Below are 23102 nucleotides of genomic sequence, written 5' to 3'. Positions count from 1 at the left end.
CGAGAAATAGGCGTATTTCCGAGAGTGCAAATTTTCATTCAGTCGCAAGTTTTTGACTTACTACGCATGCGCTGCATTTAACTGGGTTCTTTCGGTAACAAAGAAAAAGCTGAGAATTACTAAGTTCTTTCCATCTTTACCTTTTCTAACATATATTTGTGATAAAAGACTAAAGCCATCAATACACTGCGTTCAATTATAGAGAAAAATAGCACAGATACCGCGGGTGTTGCGTAAATAAAATTATCGCTCTATTGACGGCATGTTTGTTTTTGCAATCCTTGTCCGCGCGCTGAATTGCATCAGCAAAAGCGCGCGCGAAAACTGTGTTCGGCCACCTTAATGCAATGCAAACCCTTGAGCATTAAGTACGTCATGTATGCCTACCGATTGTGTCTTTTGTAATGCATACACAAAATTAGCGGCCAAAAAAGTCTTCGAATATTTTTCTTTACAGATGTTATGCTTTGAATAATTTTCTGAATAAAATTCCACTTGATTTTTATCACTTAGTCGCCAAATGGCTACTCAAGCATTTTTTTTTAAATTTTGGGCCCTTGACTCTGACAGTTTGAGCCATATCCAGGAGCTCATTATGGGTTTCTGCCATATCATAAAGCAGAAGTGTTCATCTTTCCTGTACTTGCCAAATAAAGTACTTTTCAAAACTCACCCTATTATGCATTGCGATATGCTGTTAGCCCTTCATGTATGTACCCTGGCGTCAATTTTGGTCAGGAGCCCATCACTAGGAGCCTGCAACTCCCATACTAAGCCTATGTCACAGTATTTTAACAGACCGGTCTACTTTTAGGCTTCTTTTCCCTCGAAAAAGGTCAGTTCCCGTCTACATGAGCGTGCATCGGTAAGGGGAAAAATGGAGGCCTGAGGTGGACATGGCGACCTAATCTTCTGGTGAAATTATAAAGTCCGTGCTTGTGATTGGTCACTGAGGTTCCTGCAGGGGCTGAATTCGAGGTAAATTCAAACTAAAAGAGATCGGTTTGTGAACACACTGGGACAGGAATAATTGAGGAAGTTGCACAGTCCTAGTGATGGGTTCCTGCGTAGAAAACTAGGTTTGCTTGAAGAACATATAATCAGGAAATAACCAGGAGAGATTGGTGCGGTCATTTAGTAGATTAAGTCATCTAGTTAATTATAAATGATAAATAAATCAAATTTCAATACAGTTTTGAACGATTTGTACTGAAAATCTTTACAGTATGCTAATAAATTTTTTATGCTAATTAATTATGCTAATCAATTATACAAATTAGTGTCCGGTCAAATTAATAAGATGTCCGACCAAAATGAAGATTTGAAAGGACAATTGTCCTGTTAAAGAAGAAAAATTATTTCCAGCACTGCAGTTTAGCCCAGCGCATCAATCAAAAATTGCGCGCTCAAATCAGTACTGATGGCCAAACCGTACAGAGAGCCGTTCAATAACTAAAGTTGCTCGCTTTCGAAGTTTTGTGCGCATTAAACAACTTAACACTGAGGGACCTTTGTAGTGCCAGAATAGAATCAATTTAGGTCGATTCTCTGAACAGCAATTCAACAACAAATTACCTCATCTTTTTCGCTGCATTAGACTTGGTTTGATTCACATGATCCAACACGTCATCGCGTATCTTAGCAATGGTGTCCAAGTAGTGCTGACGTAGTTCGTGTAGTCCTCGCGAGGCTGACACGTGATCCAAACTACTGAAACTTGTATCGCTACCGCTGTCCACTTGCAGCACGGTCTAGACGAAAACGCGAGAGCATTAAAAGAATACTATAAACCCTGTTTTGAAAAAAGACAGTGAGTTTTGGTTAACGCTGGAAACTAAGGCTCACCCAAAAATCAGATACAGATACATGTAGTGTAATGCACTGTGTATTTGTGTAGTTCCCAAATTTTGCAAATGAAAATTCAGTGATTGAACTGAAGAACATTCGCCACCTTGGATTTAGCAATAAGGGTTGGGTACAAAAGCATTACACCCAACGCGCGGAGAAGGGATTGTGTAACGCTTTTTCTTCTTCTTTGTTTCCCCTCGCTACTGAATCCAAGATGGCGACCTAACTACTTGTCTGAGCGAATGGGTAACAGCTTAGCGCGGAATGGTGTCTTTCTGGGCTGAAATTGGCTCCCAAAACAAACCGCTGTCACGATAAACTACTAACTCGTTGTGTCTCAGTTGCAACAAGAACTTTCGAAACAAACCAAAGCGACATTCCAAGCGACAGTCTTAGTTTTTGGGTGCACGAGCTCGTAAGACCGCACAAACCGTGCTCATGATTCATGGCTGTCATTTTAAAACATCCACCGCCAATTCAAACCATCCGAGACATTTTATAGCGGCGTAACACAAGATACCTGAGTGGCATAATCCCTCGAGTCTCGCCGTTCGAAGCTGTACTGTGTTTTCTTTCTTTCTTCTGTCAATTCTCTCTTCAGTTTATCTACAGTCATGGCGTATTCCTTCTTTACCGTGGCTAGCTCGTGTTTCACTTTCTCCAAGGCCGACAAATTTTCTCCTCTCTCAATAGCCCATATCTCCTGCTGTCGCTTTACCGCGTCATCGCAGCTTTTGCTTATTTCTTGTCGCTGTTGTTTTTCCCACTGTCGTCTGGCATTTTCAACCACTTGTCTTGTTTTCTGCTCACATTGCTTCTGTAGTTGAATCCTGCAAGGAACGGGTTCACATCAACGCTTGCCGAAGACAACCAAAACAGTAAACGAAACATTTTATGAAAAGCACACCTCGCATCCTGTTGTTCTTTGTCCCAACCATTCCTGGCTTTCTCTAGTTCAGCGTTCATCCTTATACCCAGATCCCTCTCAATCTGGGCACCTTGATCTGCCCATTTAGAGTCGTATTCACTGCGCATGTGTTGGAGTTGTTTCTTATGTTCTTCCACTAAGCGAGCCCTTTCGTCTTGCCATTTAGCACGTGACGAATCGTCTGCCTGGGAGGAAAATAGAAAGTGTTCAGCAGAACAGAACTGAATTAAGCATTTTATTAAACTTACACCTAAAAGACTCCTACCCTACGCCTATTTAGACAGCTGTAACCCTTACCTCCCAATTTGTCTTTATGTTCTATTAAATTCATGACTTCTGCATCGGAGTGTTGACATCTGTATATTATGTACAAGAGGGCCCAAACGTAGGTAGCACAAACGTTAGACTAGTTTTGGTAGAAATAACGTCAAGTGGTACAAAAGACCAGTCAAAACTGACAAATAAGTGTACCTCATGAAAGCTGAGGATTTATTCGTTAAGTACAAACTCACGTTATTCCTTCTCAGTTCTTCTTCTAATTTCCTTCTTTCGTTCTTGAACTTCGCCTCCGCTTCTCGTAGTGTATCATCTACAAGCTGCCTTTTTTCCTCGTCATATTTAGCTTCCAGTTGTTCTCTTAGATCCTTCTCTAATTGGCTCACACGCTCCTCGAGTTCTTTCTCGTGGTCTGCTGCCCATGCCTCTCTGGCAGTAGACAAAGCATGGTCGATCTCTACTTGTGTAGACTGGGCCATATCCCGGCGCCAGTCCTCTCGCGCAGCTGCCAGACGAGCCTATGGAAAAATAAAGGCTTTTACATGTGTCCACACCGGATGAAAAAAAAACTATTTTCCCTTTATTCAAAAGAAGCTTAGAATGAAATAATGAAAATGCTACAGTGTACAGTAACTCTCTGAATTCTCGTGCTCGGGCACATAAAAGGAAGGAGCAAAGTTATTAGTTTCTAAGGAAATTGTTGTGCTGGGTCATAGGGCAAAGGAATTGTTTTGCTCTAAGTGAAACACTGACTAAGGTAATTATCAACTTGAAGTTTGTAAAGGCAAATTAACCGACGAAGCGAGTTTGTGAAGCTCTGACGAAGGAAACGATCGATACGTCAGTTTCACATACTAGTCACAGCGGTCACCTTCAAGTTGATGAATAGCTAAGTATTGTTCTTGCCTTGCACCAAAATGAAATTGTCTCTCCCTCCCTCCCCGCTACCCTTCTATCCTACTATAAATAACCACAAAATGCTTGAAATATAAGCTGCGTTTTCCCCCATCAAAAAAACTCTTGCCAAGCCCACACGTGCCCATTGTAACGTTTAGCGAGGCTCCCCGACCAGTAACAAATCATTCCACCTACCTTAACAATTTCTTCTCGATGTGAAAGTTCTTCGGTAGTCCACTGTTTCCTAGCTTGTTCAAGAGCCTCTGTTAATGTCTTATCTTTAAACTCTTCTAGACTCTTAGTGTATTCGGACTCAAGGTAAGCCATAGCTTCATTCACTTCTTCTCGTTTCTGTTCCTCGGACTCCTCGATCCACGCTTCCTTGGCTTCTTCCAACGTTTCCAGAATTTCCGCTTTCTTTTGTTCCTCAAATTCCCTGAAGATCTCTTCCCTGAGGGAGGCGACTTCCAAGCCTTTCTCCTCCGACAAATGCTTCTCCCACTGCAACTGCATGTTTTGAAATGATATTGAAATATTTCAAGAAGTATATTAAGGTTTTAAATAGGTTACCCAGGCAAAATAAATATCTAAATCCTACTTTTAATATATATATACATTTCATACGGGAGACTTACGGCCACCGTTCACACAAATTGCAGTGGGTAAAGTCATAACTGAAATTGGATGTCTTATCGTAAATTATTAGAAAGCAGGCATAACTATTATATTCCATTTTTCAACGGCAAAAATTAAACTAGCATCTGTGAACTGCGGCACGTTCTGGCGGGAATCATCTCTAACGGGAGCGAAGCATTATGGCGAGAAAAAACCTGGAGACTGTGACGGATATTCTACCTTTTGTGGGAAGCAACTGGAAGTTGTGGGGAGGGAGAGGAGGAGGGGCCGAAACGTCATCTTATGGCGGGAAACAACTGTAAGATGTTATGGACACGACATACCATGGCGGGGGACAACTGGAAGATGTGACAGACGTGTCAAATGTTGGCGGGAAAACTTCATGGCATACAACATGTGCGATATCGCGGGACACGCAGCGGTTTTATTAGCCACCTTTCGATTAATGTTCTTACCCGTGCTTCGCCAATAGCCTTCTCCAAAGCCTCTTTCTTTTGTTCCTCAAACTGCTCCACAAGCTGAGAGCTAGCAGATTCCAAAACACGCTTCAATTCGTCTTCCTTTCTGGCAGTCCACTCCAGCCTAGCAGCATCCACCGCCATAGCTGTACACCAGTATCAAAATGGCGATATATTACATCACATGTATTTGATTTGTTGCCGCAAGTTACAACACTTAGCAGTCGAGGAAGGGTAAGAAAACCGGAGACAGAAGTCCTAGTCTGATACACACGCATAATTGACAATTCCTGCTTTAGGAATGCCAACTGTCCCACGGAACTAGCCTAACCCATAAGGACAGCTTGTTTCTTGTAACGAGTTCTCGTTTTAGCCATTTTCACGATCAATTCTTTTAAACACGAACGAAACAAGCGAAAATAACCTCAAAACACATTGTTAGAATAACAGTATCGCTACTATCAGTGAATGGAATTCAGATTATTACCACCCCCAGCCCCCTCTACCCCCAGCCATTATTTTTGTTAAAGTACCCATAATTTCCCAGTCCTCATAGTCATTCATACTTCTGGATGAAAGAGTGAACAAAAAGAACAACAACAACAACAACAACAACAACAACAAGGACAAGGACAAGGACAAGGACAAGCACAAGCACAAGCACAAGCACAAGCATAAGCACAAGCACAAGAACAAGAACAAGAACAAGAACAAGTTCTGACTTAAAATTAATTTTAAAACAAAGTTGTTCATAAGAAATGCTTGTACAAACTCTTAATACCTATTTCCCGTTTCTTCTCCTCTTGCCATGCTTCTCTCGCTGTCTGCATGGCTTCTTCTACCGCTTCAGAGATTTTCTTCTGTTCCTCTTCTAACCACTTCACTTCAGCAATAGCTACAGCAGCTTCTACCGCTTTGCTTCGCACCGATTCTTTTTCTTTCTTCCAACGAGCCCTCTCTTGAGCGAGCGAAGTCTGCAGTAGGTTGTCCTTTAAAATATCGGATAAGAAACAAAAATGAAAACAGTCATTCTATGTGCCAGAAAGGAAGACTTTGTCATAAATACGTGTGACTCCTTTTCTTTTTATGTCCGATAGAAAATCAAGAAAACGACGAAAAAATCAATAAAGAAATTTTTGGACTGATTAAACTAAGGTGGTAAATTGATTTCTAAACTATGTATATGACTTGCTAGTTTCTTAAAACCTTTCTCTAAAGCTTTTGGAATTCCACCACGCTCGTAAGCTGTCGTGAGTGCTCGAAAATTTTCGTGAGTACTCGTGAGCATTCCTGACCTACTGACAGTGCTCACGAATTCTTTAACTTTTTTAAGGAAATTTTTCGACAACGATTTGACCATTTTTCAAAACCAGCCCTTGATCTGCGTTTCAGAGAACTTACCTGTGCCATGATTTCCTTCTCCCATTCTACCTTGGCCTCCGCCACTGCGTTCGTAATGGCCACCTCAACAGCCTGATCAATCTCTCGTTGTCTAATTTCCTCTTCGTTCTTCAGCCAGTCCGCTTGGGCCTGGGACAGAGCCAGTTCAACTGCCTGGTTGAGTCGCTGGTCACGTGATTCTCCGTGAGCTATCTCAAGCTCGGCGCGAACTTTGTCTATCTCCTGAGGAAAAATATTACGACAAAATTAACAAAGAGAGATCAAAATCAACAATTTTGTTAGTTAAGCATTACTCCGATAAAACATTATTTGCAATGGAACAAGTGTAACGAGTTTTCTGATAGCAGTTTTTCTTTTTTAAACATTTCATTCGCAACGGCATTTTTGGTGATAAAGATTGCAAACCTGTACTTCTCTCTTTTGAATTACAAGAAACTACGTATTACATTCTTACAAAAGTCGCTCCACAGTAAACCAGACAAACAACGTGACTGCAGTTGATATATGACAAATTCAATCAATATCGAGTACAGCAACTCGACTGAGGTGGAAAACTTGGAAGACGCGTCTTCGTCGAGTCAAGAACGCGGTAATGAACCGCAACGCCACCAAGGTAAACCTATGGCTGTGGGGCAACGTCCATGGGTTAGTGCGACACACTTGTTTCTTACCTCCTTTGTTTTTAGTTTTTGTTCTTCATCCCAGATTCTTCTCACTTCTTGGATGGCGTTGGACAAGCGTCTTTCTAATTCGTCATTGTGATTTTTTATCCATTCTCTCCTAGCAGCAGCTATCTGATCTTCAATGTCAGACTGATTGTCTACCTTGGAATTCTCCATGATCCATTCCTTACGAGCTTTAGACACAGCTTCCTCCACTGCTCTGCACTTTTCTTCCTCAATATTCTACAAACGAGAGGAAAAGCGTGTGTGAAGCACATCAGTAAGATTTCCGCGGTTGTTGTTGTTGTTGTTGCAGTTATTTGCAGTTATAGTAACGTTAACGCTAAGCAAATCAAATTGAGTGCCATAGCGGCTGTCGTTGCTGTTGCTAAAGTCTTTGACATTTGTTATACGTTTGACCGACGGATTCCAAGAGCTACTTACATACATGTCTATATATCTTGCCCCTCTCCTTTTAAAGGATGGACAATGCTATCCAGCGGATGAATCACTATTCAGGCGGTGGATAGTGTAGTTTGTTTTGCCTTCACTTTTCCACTAGGGAGTGATTTTTCCAGTGGATAGCGTTATCCACTCTTTGAACAACTGGGTTCTGTCACATCGCAAAAGAGCGATTTAAAGGTCAAGGCTGCACGAATAGCATCGCAAAAATTCTTCACAGTTTTAAGCGAGTTTAAATAAACTGCAGCAGTCATTCTGTAATGCTACAAAACCCGTCTCATACTAAACAGAAGCAACTGCAATATTATGCTAACCTTTAGAAGCTGTTCCTTTTGCTTCTGAAGTTCGTCATTAATTCTTCTGATTTCGTCTTCTTTCCACTGCTCTTGTGCTTTCTCCAGCTGGTCGACATATTGCTTTTCAAGGGAAGCTTGTAGCTCATCCATTAACTTAGCTTCGTTCTGAAACAACACCGCAGTAAGACCAATTAAAAAAGCCATATTAGAATACAGTTGTCTCTCTTCAAGCGCAGCTCTGTCTTCACGCAGACACTTGATTAGTGTAGTACAAGGCGTCTAGGTGTATTACTACTCTCTGGCCCTCAGAGGGATGCTGCCGTGTAGTCCACCACAATTCAACTTCCGCTCACTTCCTCTCGCCTCCCCCACCCCCTCCAATGCAACATTTCGCCAGGGTTAGCCTCTTCCTAACAGTTGGTCATACTATTCCGGGTGGAGAGATGCACCATGAAAGTTTTAAGTGTCTTGATTAAGAACACATACACACAAAAAACCAAACAGCAACCCCAACCAGAGGTTTAAAGTGCCACTGAAACGAAATTTTCGTACTCTCTTTTTTTAGCCCAATTTATAGTTTCAAACGTGCTTAAAATAATGGTGAACTTTATTTCTGTCAAATCCTAACGGAAAGTGCTCTTTTTAGCTGCTGAAATCGACTTTTTGGAGCAAAACTGTGTCCGGGCTCTGGAACCGAGTTTAAGGACCTTGTGACGTCACTGGTTGTATTCACGCAAGAAGCGCTTAAGATTCTCTCTTGTTTTCACTTGATTCATTTAAGTTTATTCTTCATATTGTCGATACCTACTAGTTTCCTACCTTGTAATTTCAGTCCAGCCTTGACAGGAAATACACATCATAAACGTTGGAGGGCGCCAAAGAATGTAGATTCACCAAAATGAATGCTACAGATTAGAACAGCTCAGTATACTTTTCGAACATCTTGAGTACTCGATTGGAGATTTCGAAGACGAGTGTGGCAACTTTTGTATCACGTCCTGAAGCCTAAACACGATATTTCGTCGTCTGTTTTCAGCCTGGTTCTGAAATTTGGATTCTCACGTTTATCTAAGGTCTATTAACAAGGTTCGAATATATCCTCGGCAACTTTGCTGCATTAAAAGCCGTAAGCGCATCAGCCATCCGCACAATCATGAAGTTATTAACGGTCCACAAGCTTTGAGTCGAGTACTTCTTTGCACACAGAGAGCATCTTTTTATGATACTAATAAGTGAGAGTTCTTGTGGTAGACAAAATGTATCTTTGAAAATTGTGATCCGCAGCAGGGTTTGCTTTATCGCCGCATACGTATCAGTGTAAACAAAGCGGGAATTTCGCTTCTCTTTTACACGTATCTCCCAATTGTAATATTTCACGGCCGATGGATAACTTGGAGTTCTTTAGCACATACTTATGTCTATGATCTTCATTTAATAGTATTCAAGTTCAAAGCAATTCGTTAAACGTCACTAGTTTATTATTTAGTCGAAGGTTTATTAAACAGAATTTGAAGTAATTTGCATATATGACCTTTCGCCGCCGACATTGTCACGCTTTCTCTCGTTTCCTGAAAACATATAATTGTAGGGTTATGGCAGCTAAGTTTACCTTTATAGTTTAAATTCGCTCCCTCATATAAAAGAAGAGGGTTTCTTAAATTGTTGCTGTTGTGATAACTTGTAGGATGTAGCAGATACAACTAGACTAAAGGTCACTGTGGCACAATCTCGTCCGCGGTGAAACTCACAAAGCGTCCGGTTTCCTCGAAGCGAAGCGACTCGAAAACTCGAAACGTTGTTGCTACGATTCGTGCAGCAGCACTCCGGATAATATTTTCAAAAGCCGCTTTCTCTTGTTTTCATGTCTTTTAACTTTATGAGTGTAGATATTGTTTAATTGAGTGCTGGCCATTTCACTAAGAGTCCCGATCATTTTGCGATCTAAGAACTCCCACTCGTTTGCTTGCTTACATAAAATATCCAATTAAATAGACTGAAAAGCCCCAGGATCGACTCTCCACCTCTTCATGTCTAAGGCTACTGTTATTATCTGCTTTACAGCCCTGAGATGTCCTTAAGATGTTTTTTGGGGGGGACTTCGAACAGTATTCTCTTCTCCCATAATCACTCTAAATTTTCAGCGCGGCATGAGAGCAATACAACCAGTGACGTCACTAGGCTGTTTTGGCCAGGCCAAGATGGCCGCCAATTTTGGGCTTAACCAGCCAATTTCGAACGGCTGAAAAAGCAGTTTTCGCTTACCATATGCGAAAAAAAAGTCTGCAGTGTTTCCAAGTAAGGTTGAAACTTTATTACTAAGCAAAAATCTCACATACGAAAATTTCGTTTCAGTGGCACTTTAACCTACACCCATAAACCTGATGATTTTCTTCATATTCACGTTATCAGCCAGCTTGAAAATAAACTCATATTGCTAGAACACAATTGCATTGTGGAACCAGGGAACAGTGACCAATACTATCAGTCTTAGAGCCAACATCGAGGCCCTATTAGGGGTTTTCGGGATTCGGGACATTTGGGTAAGAAATTAACGGGAGATTTGGATCATATAAAACAGGTTATCGAGAAAACAAAATTGTTAATTTTTGCAACTGAAATTAATGGGATACGGGATAAACCCGCCCCTAATGGGGCCTCGGCCTTGAGAGATGTTTGTAACGATCCGCTCAGGATAAAAAAAAAACCGGTTCCCATGCAGTACTTGTTACCTCAGATAATAACATCTGCTTCTCCTTTTCAAATTCTTCTCTTAACTTCTGTTCCAATCCGCGGCTGTCCTCTCCAAGTTGAACATAGCATTCCTTTATCCTGATCAACTCTTCGCTATGTTCTTCTAAATCTCTCCTGTAACAGAGCACAGATACTTTAATCAATCGGTAGGGCGATATTCCAGCAGTTGTTGTAAAGTCCCAGGTGTGTAATTTTTTGTTTCCTGTTTGGATTTTTTCATTGCGCTTTTTGCATTTGCTGGGGTCGACCATGGCCAGCGTCTGTGACCAATTCGCTTTAATTTACATTCAAATGTTCTCTAAACGATAAGGCATGGCAAGCAGCGTGCAAAGGAAGTCATGTGCGACAGCCCGGGGCTAGTAGATTTGTAGCCGGGCCACTGGATTCTGTCCTTCACTTGCCCAACGAAGAAGTGAAGCTTTCGGGGTAAAATTCAGTTTGAGAAAATTAGAATTACAGAGGTACTTTAAGAGATCAAATTAGCGTTATTAATTACGGTAAATTTGCATTAATCAATAGTGGTAGTGGGAAAAGTTTTTCTGTAGTGAAATTGAACAGTTACAGCTTGTCCAGAGGGGAAGCTGGAAAACTGATTGTCTTTGCACCCCAGCAAAGTGGCTTAGTTCAGTTTAATATATCCTGATGTTGACAGCCACATGTATTACATTTCTTTCTGAAAGGACATTAAGAATGGGAAACTGTACAAATACAATTTGTGATTCAATAAAAGCTATAAGCAATTTATCAGACGTACTTTAAATCCCAGACAATCTTCTCATGCTCCTGGTTCAGCTGATCTCTTAACAAGTTCTTGGCATCTTCATGAAGCTGTAGACAAGCTTCTCTGCATCTTAGAGAAGAAAAGTAATAAGCAATAACTATTTAGTGAGCTTCTGGAGAATGTACATTCAAAGGATCATTAGATAAAGAAGAATGTTTGTTAAGGGAGCTCCGACTAAAGTGCGTCGACTTACCTGTACATTAAGTCTAAGAAATAGATACATAAACAACTGCACAATTTCTCAAGCCCTTCCTGCTTTTTAGTGCTGCCATTTGTAATACTGAAGCCTTCCCATCTTTGCCTAATTCCTAGGCCTGAATATTGACCGTGAAGGCCTAAGAGAAAGCCGTAAAGAACCATGCAATTCCCATCCCAAGGTAAAGATGTGTTCCTTGTTGAGTATAATTATGTAAGCCATACTTTAACGTAATATTTTAAATTACTTGGGGAACTTCAGTGTGAATGGGTCAGGAATGGACAGGAGAACCAAAAAGGAGAGCAATCTAAGAGTGCTTAGCCTTAATTTGGCATAGAAATTTAAAGCCTGATCAGTCTAGACCACCAGCAAAGTATGACGGCCTCTTTTTATGAATATCCTCAGCATACAACCCTAAATGATACCCTGACAGCTAAAACATGGCTTCTACTCAGGACAATCTATAGTAAATGATACCAAAATCTGCAATTTACATGTACATCACCATGCGAGATGACAAGCAACCTGACCCTTTCACATGGAAGACCCCTCCCTCAGGCATAATTACTTTTCTATGCTGATCCTTTTATCTTCATCAAATTCTGCAACCATCTGAAATGTCAAAAAAATATATATCAATGTCTGCCTGCAAGCTTTGATGCCGGTGTCAATGGAATACCAAAATTGTACAATGTATTTAACATTCATTCTTCTACATGCACCTGAGCCATCTGTGTTTTCAGGTCAGCACACGTCTCTGATAACTCTTCTCTCTCCCGGATAGCTTCTTCCAGGTTTGCAGCAGTCTCCTGCAAGTTAAAACAAACACTCTTTGTAAACAACGGAATAAAATACAGAAAGTGCACAATTTTAATTTATTCCACAAATTTATCTGATAAATATTAAGCATATAAACACCACCTTACTAGATGGGATGAAAGGCTAAAATAATGATAGATGAAAAAAAAATCCAAGTTTAAAACTGCTTATAATTACACGTGTACCCATCATCATCTCAAGAAAAAGAATTTTCTTTCACATTGTGCCGTGTGGAGAACAAAATGTACATGTACCTGTAAATTTCTCCTTGTTACCTCCAAGTCTTTCAAGGTTTCTTGATATTCTTCATCTGAAATGCAAATAACATGAACTCAAATTGTGCAGTTTAAGTAAAGCAAATAAATAAGAACTAATTTTGTTGCAAAACAGGCACATTGTATATGCACACAGGAAATATCATTAACATGCTCAGCCAAGTCAGCTTTAATATTACTAAAGAAAGTTGATCTATTAACTAAAGATAAGTTACACAATGCACTACCTGGGTTTGTCTTGTTACTCTCTAACTCCTGAATTTTCTTTTCCAATTCTTGTGATTTAACCTTGTGAGATTGTCATGTAAAGAAAAACAATCATATCAGCAATCAGGCAAGAGGACAGTCACCCTTAACAAGGTCTAATATATAATGCTTGCAATATGGTCATGAATTCATTAAAAACATTCATAAGACAGTACTTTATTTCTACCTCATGTTCCTGTGCGATCCTTTCCATTCTCTGTGCTTTTATTTCCTGATCTTTCAGTTGATCCCTAACAGTGCCAAGTTCTGTCTCCAGTTTGTGTACTTGCTCTCGCTTGGACTTATTACTAACCAAACATTGCTCTAGTTCTCGCCTCAACTCACCGATTGTTTCTTCCAGTGGTGCTTTGCTGAAAAAGAAAGACAGCACACTCACTTTACAGAACTTCTCAGTAGACCCCAACAAAAAAACTGCAAGTACATGTACATGTGTCTTAGGCAGTGATTGGGATTTTATTGTAATGGATCGTTGACCACACTGTAATTTTATTACATAGTAAAAGAATCTACAGCGCTAACAATGGAGCATTAGCACTGAGTACTTACTGGGACTTTGGGGTACTCCAGTTTTCTTTGTTCAAATTTCTCACAGTGAGATGTGGCAAAGAATCATTGTGGATGTTTGATCCTAATCCCACACCAAGTCGGCTTGCACTCTCATACATCTTGACCTGCTCTTGAAGCTCTGACAGTTCATGCTGAAGAAAAAAAATTCCAACACAGTCAGCATGCTTATCAGTATGTGCTTATGCCAGATCAGCATGGCAACATCAATTTTATATGCTACTAATAAGTGGCACATAAATGTTGCCATGGTGATGGAAAACTTTATTAAAGATCCCTACCTTTAAAGAAATGCATTGTCCCTCGGCAACATTCCTGGCAGTAGAACTCTCTTGAAGAGCCAGCCTCAACTGGTTGATCTCTGACATTGTCCCTACACATTTAAAAAAAATGTTAACAACTTAAAGAGCATTTGCATGTAAGCATGACTGCAGCAAATTCTTCGCAGATAAGAGAATTTAGAAACTCTAAGGTCAGGTGGTTCATAACAGGTTACCATGGAGTCAGCCTTTCCTGTGAAATGTTATGACCATCTTCATGACATACATGATTGTTACAACATGGCAGGTATTCACGTGGATTTTCACGAATTTAAGACAGCCCCGAATCCCTTTCTTAGAATTTTTCCACCTTTGTTTGGAAGATATCAGAACATTGTACACAAATGTACGCACTCAAAAGCAAAATAATTTAACAGTCATGTAGGTGTAAAACTTGAAAAAAAAATCTAGTTATTATTTAGTTATTGTCTTTGTACATGTGTGTGTGTGTGTACACAACTTGTACCTGACTTAAGAATTTCTTGACACTGCTTTTGACTGGAATCCAGGCTCCTTGTCAGTGAATTGATCATTTCTGCTTTCTCGACAAGTTCATCTCTCAACTGATTAGCCTCTTCATGCTAACAAAGAAATAAACAAAATTTGTAAAACATTCTACATGTACATATAATATATTAGATGATGTACAGGTACCCTATAATTTTGCCTCTCGATGTCAATAACTGTAGATATGAACACTCCAATTCAGCGTGCAAAGAAAGTCCTCCTGTTCAATAGCCCGGGCTAGTGGATTTTGCAGTAAGGCTTATGCATTCTGTCCAGCACTTACCAAATGGGCAAGAGAAGTTTCGAGGAAAATTCAAATTACAGACTGAAGTGCTATTAGAGATGAACTTTTGGAGGCTAGTGAGAATGATTTTGGGCCAGTACATCATAGTTACAGCTTGCCTGATTGAAGGGCAAGGCCAAAATTTTGCTGTTGTTTTCTTTGCACTCTGTAATTGCTCAATTTCTGCTGGCTTTTGTACTGTACAGTGTAGATCTATACTGATCATGCCAAGCAACATGCAAAATGTTTCCTTACAGCTTGTCACAAAACAACGTTGCACTGCAGATGTGTACACATATTTAACCAACTACTACATGTGCCTAATTTTACTAAGAAGAATAAATGGCTGAAATTTCCTGCAAACAAAACTAATGATATTTCCATTGCACCTTAGAGTCCCTTGTTAAAACAGCTTCATCTAATTTTTGTTTCAGTGTTAGAACTTGTTCTTCATGTTTTTTCTTCATAGCATTCACAACACTTTCATGCTGTTCCTTGGCCCTTGTCAGTGACTCTGAACGACTCAACTCTGCCAACTGCTGATTCAAACTGTCGATAGTTGTTTCAGTTATGTGAAGTTTGCTGACCACCTGAAGGTATTCAAAATAATCAATGACAAGATTTGGGTAGCAGGCATAACCTCTCAGTATTCATCAAGGTCTTATTTCTTTGTAAATTTTGAGATATTGTTTTGCAGGACAGGTGACAAGAAAAAGAGAAATTGTTAATGAACTGACAGATACAACTGTCAAGTCAGTACTGTAGTTTCCGAACCTTAATACACTGTACTTCTTTATGATCATACTCACTAATAGACATATCAATAACTGTCAAATTTTCTGTAGATGAGGTGTACTCTTAACACTCTAAAAAGCTAACAAGCTGAAGAAGGGTTTTGTCCCACCAATCCCTCCTCCTCAAGTACACTGGACTTAAGGGTGTAAGTTTGCTCCAATGTCCGGGGCATTTATTTGCTTCTGGATGAACAGATAAACATCATGATCAACACTCGGTCGATGCTTTATCGACACTTGTTCAACAGTCGGTTGATTGTCTGCCAAGTGTTCACAGACTGATGAATTGGTCGAAAAGTAGTTGACTCTCGACTGACTGTTGACTGAGATGTCAATGGAGTGTCGATTCAGTTTCAACCCAGGTGTTGAAGGAATGTCAATCGAGTATCAATTGAGGGTTGATTGAGGGTATCAATTGAGGATATTGATTGACACTTGACTGCCGATGCCTTTATTACACAAGACCCCATTTTTCTACCTCTTCCTTGCTTTCCTTTAATGCATTGATCTGTTGGTAGGCAGCAGCAAGTTGGCCTTTCAGGTTGTTTAACTCTGTATTACATGCCTGTACCATTTTCTGCGAGTTCTCAAGACTGGCTGAAATTCCATCACGTTCATCTGAAAAATACCATGATTGAAGATTGCAGATTTTATTAACATAGTACATTCTACAGTCTGTATTCTTATTTTAACTGGTCGTAGTCAAGATTTGTTTTGCTGTAATATTTTTAATGGAACAAAATGTAAGTGCTTGTGCTTCAAAGCAGTGAGCTGAATTTTGTTGCAGGTCTTTTTTTACCACGTTCTTTGCTTGATGTTACAACAAGGAAGTTCTTGCAGTTTGAAAATTCAGTTCAACAGTAAAGTTCTTGTGACATGCAGTATTCAAGTGGAAGCATCTCACAAACTGCTGTCAGAAGTTCCTGGTTTGCAGATCTATGCAAAAAGCGAATGCATTATTTTGGGGCTTTACTGTATTTAGGAGGATGCTTCACTTACATGTACTAACCCACTACTACTTATCCTCATATTGTGCCCTAAAGGAGGCCATACTTAGATCAACATGTACTGCTGTATAGTTAGTTATCTCAAACTCAAACTCTGTAAAGAGGCTTAAAAACCTATTTTATGGAGAATTAAATTCAGAATTCAATTTTTGCATACATGTACCTTTCATCATTGCATTCTGGTGATTCAAGACACGGATCTCTTTTGTCATCTCCTCTTCCTGGTTCTTCAGCATCTGAGTCAGTTCTTCAAGCTTTCTTCCCCGTGCCTTGTATAATATCTGAAGCTGCACAATGTCTTGTGTACCATCTTCTGAGAAACCATTTGCAATTTCACTTGTGTGTCTTTCAGAGCCCCTGTCGCTGACGTGAGGAATAGACTCGTGCTGTCCATGGTATTGAACTCTATAATTACCAGGAGTATCTATTCTATAATAGTTCTGCTCATTAACACTCGGAGCACCATTGTCATAAATATTTTGCCCTTCAGAACCTCCTTCATCATAACCTATATAATCTTCATTGAAGTCATGATTACCAGAGCTATTGTTGCCCTCATCCAAATTTGAAGCTGGATAATTAGACTGAGAAGGAGGATAATGATGTTGCCCTTGCATTGTCTGTGGTGGATTATAGTCTCCATAGTGATTAATTCCTTCATCCATGTAATCAGGTGATGTGCGATAATCATTTACACCACCTTGATGATGGTCATAACTTTGTTCATACCCATCAACTAGCCCGTTATATGGACTTCCTTGTCCTCTGTAATTATAATAGCCTTGATTATCATAATGACCCTCATATTGATGTCTTGTGTCATAATTGTAAGGTTGATTTATCCTGTCCAAATCTTGGTTTTGCCCTGATCCGTTAATGACAGGAAAAGCACGCTGAGTTATCAGAGGAGGTCTCTCAAATGCACCTCTTTCAGATGGTACGATCTTCTTGGCATCTTGTCCATTAAAGAAGGTTTGAGGTGCTTGTTCAGAGAAATCATCAGAGAATGGGGTATCTCTGCTATATCCTGAGCTTCTGAGGTCATGTGATGAGAAAGACGCATTGTCATCGTCAAGGAGACCATCGTCAAGTTCACGGTTTAACAACTCCCGAATCTTCAAGAGAAAGGATAAATTTTGACACAGTTACAGTACTGCTCAAAAGTAAGTTACCACCTCTCCTCTCATTTCTCATGAGACGCATCACTTTTCTCTCGAGAGAAATGAGATGTGTCTTTTCTCTCGACACACGTCTCTTTTTTCTTGAGAATCACTGAAGCATTGGTAATTAAACCTTGAAAGTAGTCTTTTCTGGTCTACATATAGCACCTAACACAATCAACTATTAATTGTAGCTCTCCTTGTTTCTGTTGCATACAGCGTATAAAATTATTAACGCTATTAAGTGTGCACAAGAATAATTCTTGACCCCTGGGAGGGTGCTTCGACTGTATTTAATATTACTGTACATACTGTCATAGATTGCAGAGACACCCAACCCTGCCCCCCATGTTCATGTCAGCAAGCTATCCCTGGTAACAAACTTATCAAGGTAATGTAGCTTCTCATGAATGTTAGATCATGGGTACTAAAGACATCCGCAGCCGAGTGTCGATACCCTCAGTAGAAACTCCATTGACACTCCGTCAACACCTTGGTTGACACTCAATCGACACTCCATTGACATCTCGGTTGATAGTCCATTGATTTTCAATCAAGGCATACAATGCATGACCTGGTCGACACTTGGCCAACTATCGACCGACTGTTCATCGAGTGTCAATTGAGTGTCAGCTGAGTATCAATCAGGATGTCGATCAAGTACTGATCAAGAGGTCAATCGAGGGTATCAATCGAAGGTATCGATGGACAATTGATCATGGATGCCGTTAGTACACATGATCCAGCCAATCTTCTCAAAGAAATACATTGCATGCAAAGAAGGATTCTGCTTACAAATATATAAACCCCAAAAGCTATTAGCTTCAAATCCATTCTAATAAGCTAAGGATTGTGAGAACTAGATGGTTCATCACAGCCGGCTTTTATGTGTGACTTAATGTTGTTGGTCATTGCTCCACCTGAGCTGGATGGAAGGCTACACGTAGTCTATTGCTGCTGCAGGTTATCCCACAACATTCTTTACAGACTTCAGGATTTATTGTTTCATAGTCATCCCCAAACACCCTTGAAAATAGTGAGAGAATATTATGCAACAAACTGTATACTGTAGATTTAAGGGATTTTAATTTGGTAACTAACCTCTTGTTCCCTTTCTTGATCTTCCTTTTCCAGCGCAGCTTCCTCTTCATCTTCTAACACCTGTAGCAAGGAGAGAGATGTTGCCGTTAATTCCTAACTTCTCTTTGTGCACTAAAAATCCAAAATATAGTCACTGAGATCATGAGGATCAATGCAGCTGGTAATCAAACCCACACCTTAATCATCCTCCAAGAAGCATCTTGCTTGGAGAAAAGACACCTTGTTTTACTTACATACATGTAAACTATACTTTAGAAGTTAACACCTAAATGTCAGCATAGATTTCTGATGCTCAAAATTTTAAAAAATTTAAATGTGTATGGGATTAGCAACGAATTCCATTAAATATAGCAAAAAATTATTTTAAAAATTTTGTATTTGCTTGATCACTGAATGACTACAGTTGTAGGCAAGTCAACACCATTAACTGACCCTCTAGGCTGTGCAATTCATGTCAGTGTGATTGCAACATACATGGATGTTATTCCGATTCTGAATTTCAGTGAGCCTTGAAAGACTCAAACGGTGATATTGAATACACAGCTACCTATGTGCATGGCACCACACTGGGCGAGAGCCTCCAGCTGTAGCATATCAGATATCACAAAATTAATATGGCCTGTACAGTATGCCGCAATGTGCCCTCTCAGTGATTTAAATCCCCTCTCTAGTATATAAAAACACAAGTTCATCACGAGAACAAAATTCCTCTGGCATTTCAGCTTATTATCTCAAGGCTTTATGCTCATTTTGTTAGATTACAGAGGGTAACACCAAATTTAAATAAATCTGTGATGTCCTGAGGGCATTCAGCATTTGACTGCAAATCAATAATTTTAATATGTTCTTGAGCATCAGCCAGGGGGTTTAGACATTTAAAATACAGAGGCCCAATTGAAGCACAGCAACAATACAATCCCAATATCTATAAATCTGTCACTGCCATTTTTCACTGTTAATGAAGTTTATACAGCGCTTGTTGGCAGAGCATCAGAAGCTGCGAGGTAAAATATATTACATGTCATGAAAGCTTAAACTTCCGACGGTAATTAGCTTATGCTCGATTTCTTGGTTTTTATATAAATTTTTAATATCATTAGGTACCATACCGACGTAACCCAGTCTTACTGAAATGAGAAAAGCTAGCATGTTTGGCAGATGTGAACAGCAAACATTGACAATAGTGAACACACAAACACGGGGTCTCTTGTAGTCACAAACTTGAGCTCAGTAATGAGACAAATCACTGTAATGCTCATTCGAGAAATTGACAGACACCTGAGCTTAGATCTTCCTCTACTACCGTAGTTTTAGCAAACGGCTTTGCTCTGCGCCAAACACGATTGTCATATCAAGTTAAGACGAATAAAGAATTTTGCATTGTGTTTTGTTTATAGCGAGCGTAATTAGAGCGAGTCAACAAAATTACGTCGGCATGTTTTTATACCACACGAAAGCTCAAATATTAAAATCTGGTGAAACACTAGTGTAGAATAAAAATTAGATAAACTTTGCATCTAGAAAGAACAACAACTCAAGGAAAGCGAATTAACCATGCAGTTGCTCCTCCGTTCATTTCTCTCGACTCATCGATTCAAACTACAATTTTGTTCAAATTGTCATCAAGCAGATGGCTTACCTGAGCGTCGAAATTCACTTGGCTGATTCCAACACTCATTACTTAGTCACCTACAAGGCCGTTTCCTCCCTGATCCAAGCATTTTCCTCCAGAAAAGCAAGAAAACTCTAAGAAATAACTGGCTTTGCGGTTCACGGCAATCGAAAACTGATTAGTCAATTTCTCAAGGGAATTTGCCCGCGAAAAAAAGGAACTAGTGCCAGTTCCGCACAAATGTAATTATTTAGTACAGGGGAGGGGTCGGGAAGGGGTGAGATGGGCAAACCGCTGAGAAGAAAGTAACGCTGCAAACAATTCTATCCCACAAGGGTTTGCGGTCGCCTCTCGAATGCCACGTATAGTCAGCCATATTGTTCGAATTAAAAATTTGACGTCGGAAAAAACCGACGTACAAACGATCTTCATTACTTGCTTTCCCGCCGATCTGATCAGGAATCATTCTTCAAGTAGTACACTATGAATTGGCGGAGTGGCATTGTAGTTGGTTTAGTTGTTGCATTGTTAACCTTGATCGCCGTGGAATGTACGGAGTTGACTTTCGAGTTGGAAGATAACGCGAGACAGTGTTTTTATGAAGATATCAAGAAAGATACCAAAGGAACGCTTGAATTTCAGGTCAGTGTTCAGTTCGTTTTGGGTTTTAAAACTACGATTTTCTTAAAGCTGTTTATTTTGCGTTAATGATTTGGTGATTTTACACAAACCAATCAGTAGCATCTTAATAAACATGGCTTGATCACATGTACCGGCTTTCAACTACATGTACCTTATAATAGTTAAGCTTGCATACATCGCCTTGCCTTTTAATCCGTTCGTTGTTTAAACGTTTGCATTTAATATTTTAGTGCGATCTGTTAAGTTAGCTTTATTTTCTCTTGAAATTTCAATCAGCAACTGGTCAGGCATTTTACTTAATCCTAATTAACAGTGTTTGCTACTGCGATATTCTGGGAAAGAAAAGAAGCTTATTGTTCTTTTTCTTAACTTTCGATTAGTTAAAACTTGTTCACCCCTTGCACACAATTTCTGCTCTCAAAAAAAAAAATTCTGTAAAAGTTTATGACTCATCCACCCCATGGCCATACCAGCAGGTGATTTATACATTGCAGTACCTCATTATAAACCTCAAAGGAACTTGCTTGGTGGAAATTCCAGGACATTTGTTGATGTCACATCAGTGGCATAGAGTAGCTTTCAATTGCACACCATAAAACCCAAACCGAAGTAATCATTTGCTAACCACAAAGGGCGCAGATGATCCAATGAACCAATCAATCAAATACATGTTGCTGGCACAAGGCATGGGAAAACATGTGTAAGCAAGAACTTTACAATTGGTTTGGATTTTATTTCAGACTGGATGAGAAAGTGGCACAAGTTTGCATAGTAGTGCAAAACTAAGGCAAATGTAAATATATGCAAGGAGGATTTTCTAAATCGTGGTGTTATTCTGTTTTCCTTTTAGGTCATTAGTGGTGGTAACTATGATGTGGATGTAGTTCTGTATGATGAAAGTGGTAAAACTATTTACAATGTCCAAAAGAAACAGTACGACAGTCACTCATTCACAGCTCAAGGTGAAGGAATCTACAAGTTCTGCTTCAGCAATGAATTTTCGACCTTTAGTCACAAAGTGGTTTACTTTGATTTCCAAGCCGGGGATGAAATGCCACTAACCAAAGATTTGGGAGCACACCAAACTGCTCTTACTCAGATGGAGACAGCTTGTGTAACTATACACGAAGACCTTAAGGTAGGTTGTGTTTGTAGAATATACACTGTAAGTTTGTAGTATCGTAACCCCAGGTGTACATCATTATATTCATTTTAGTACTTTGTACATTGTAGATTCAACTTTTGCTCACTGAGGGTGACGCTTGGAAGTCTACTGACTCTAGATTTCAAAATTTTCTGGGGGGGGGGGGGGGGCATGAATACACTATACTTAGGGAGCTGAGTGCACACTTCCCGGTGGCCTAGCTACTTTTTCCTCTCAGCTTTCTACATAAAAGCTCAGTGACAGCCCTGGGTAGTAATAAGGGAAATCATGCACTGCAGAATTATTAACTGGTGTACTGTTAGCAGTTGCTATACATGTTGGTGAGAGTTGATACTGCATAGATGTGTATTTAGTAGTTCCATAATTTACAAATCAGTTTGTCGTCAGTTTTCATTTCTTTGTTTCTTTCAGATTGCGTCAGACTACCAGACTCACCATCGTTTAAGAGAGTCTCAAGGGCGTGATATGGCAGAATACCTGAATGAAAGGATTCAATGGTGGTCAATTGGCGAGGCTTGCCTCATTCTTTCAGTGGGAATCTGCCAAGTAGTTATTCTTCGACGATTTTTCGCAGAGAAGAGGTCAACTATTTAGATGTTGAAAAGTGGTGCTTGAAAGGAACATAGTTATTTCAGCTTGTACAGTGAACACATGAAGTCCCTTTGAGAAATGCATGTGCAAAGTCATCAAAAGCTATACAAATTTAAGAACTGTGTAGCTGGAAAAGAGTTGTGTTATCTTCATGTTGGACATAGCTGATGAGAGGCCAAGCCTTTGTAAGGCAACTACATTGACTGTTTTTACTCACAAATGATGTGTATTATAATGAATAATCATTTGATTGCAGAATCTTGGCTATTGTTTTGGCTGCAAATGTTAGGAACCAGAAAACAAGATGAATTTCCATCAGGAATTTTTTTGGAAATGTATTAGTGAGATATTAGCAACTTGAAAGTCTCTTGGTAGCATTAAAGTCCTTACTTTTTTATCACAA

The 23102-nt window shown here is 39.7% G+C and overlaps 2 protein-coding genes across 2 annotated transcripts in view; one reads left to right on the top strand and one right to left on the bottom strand.

Annotated features, from left to right (window-relative positions):
- The window catches only part of LOC145479469 (uncharacterized), a 25848-nt gene extending 5292 nt beyond the window's left edge, over positions 1-20556 (bottom strand). Inside the window, exons 1-25 of the mRNA XM_081457842.1 lie at positions 20329-20556; positions 18690-18749; positions 16592-17543; positions 15900-16039; positions 15017-15217; positions 14304-14418; positions 13799-13890; positions 13500-13651; positions 13120-13303; positions 12914-12974; positions 12666-12721; positions 12315-12401; positions 12161-12204; positions 11370-11465; positions 10594-10729; positions 7883-8029; positions 7116-7349; positions 6445-6666; positions 5825-6032; positions 5041-5189; positions 4145-4456; positions 3289-3570; positions 2756-2961; positions 2369-2678; positions 1576-1751 (exon numbers count right to left, since the gene is read on the bottom strand). Of these exons, the coding sequence (XP_081313968.1) occupies positions 1576-1751; positions 2369-2678; positions 2756-2961; positions 3289-3570; positions 4145-4456; positions 5041-5189; positions 5825-6032; positions 6445-6666; positions 7116-7349; positions 7883-8029; positions 10594-10729; positions 11370-11465; positions 12161-12204; positions 12315-12401; positions 12666-12721; positions 12914-12974; positions 13120-13303; positions 13500-13651; positions 13799-13890; positions 14304-14418; positions 15017-15217; positions 15900-16039; positions 16592-17543; positions 18690-18749; positions 20329-20367 (4661 nt within the window). The 5' untranslated portion in view covers positions 20368-20556. The remainder of the gene's footprint in view (positions 1-1575; positions 1752-2368; positions 2679-2755; positions 2962-3288; positions 3571-4144; positions 4457-5040; positions 5190-5824; positions 6033-6444; positions 6667-7115; positions 7350-7882; positions 8030-10593; positions 10730-11369; positions 11466-12160; positions 12205-12314; positions 12402-12665; positions 12722-12913; positions 12975-13119; positions 13304-13499; positions 13652-13798; positions 13891-14303; positions 14419-15016; positions 15218-15899; positions 16040-16591; positions 17544-18689; positions 18750-20328) is intronic.
- LOC145479487 (transmembrane emp24 domain-containing protein 7-like) lies at positions 20556-23102 on the top strand. The gene is made up of 3 exons (XM_081457867.1): positions 20556-20943; positions 21794-22081; positions 22520-23102. The coding sequence occupies exons 1-3, from the start codon at positions 20785-20787 to the stop codon at positions 22700-22702; spliced, it is 630 nt and encodes a 209-aa protein (XP_081313993.1). The 5' UTR covers positions 20556-20784; the 3' UTR covers positions 22703-23102.

Source organism: Orbicella franksi, chromosome 2 (genome assembly GCF_964199315.1).
Source record: "Orbicella franksi chromosome 2, jaOrbFran1.1, whole genome shotgun sequence".
NCBI classification, from domain to species: domain Eukaryota; kingdom Metazoa; phylum Cnidaria; class Anthozoa; order Scleractinia; family Merulinidae; genus Orbicella; species Orbicella franksi.
The sequence above is the reverse complement of the archived record's forward strand: the minus strand, read 5'-3'. Positions and strand labels throughout refer to the sequence as shown.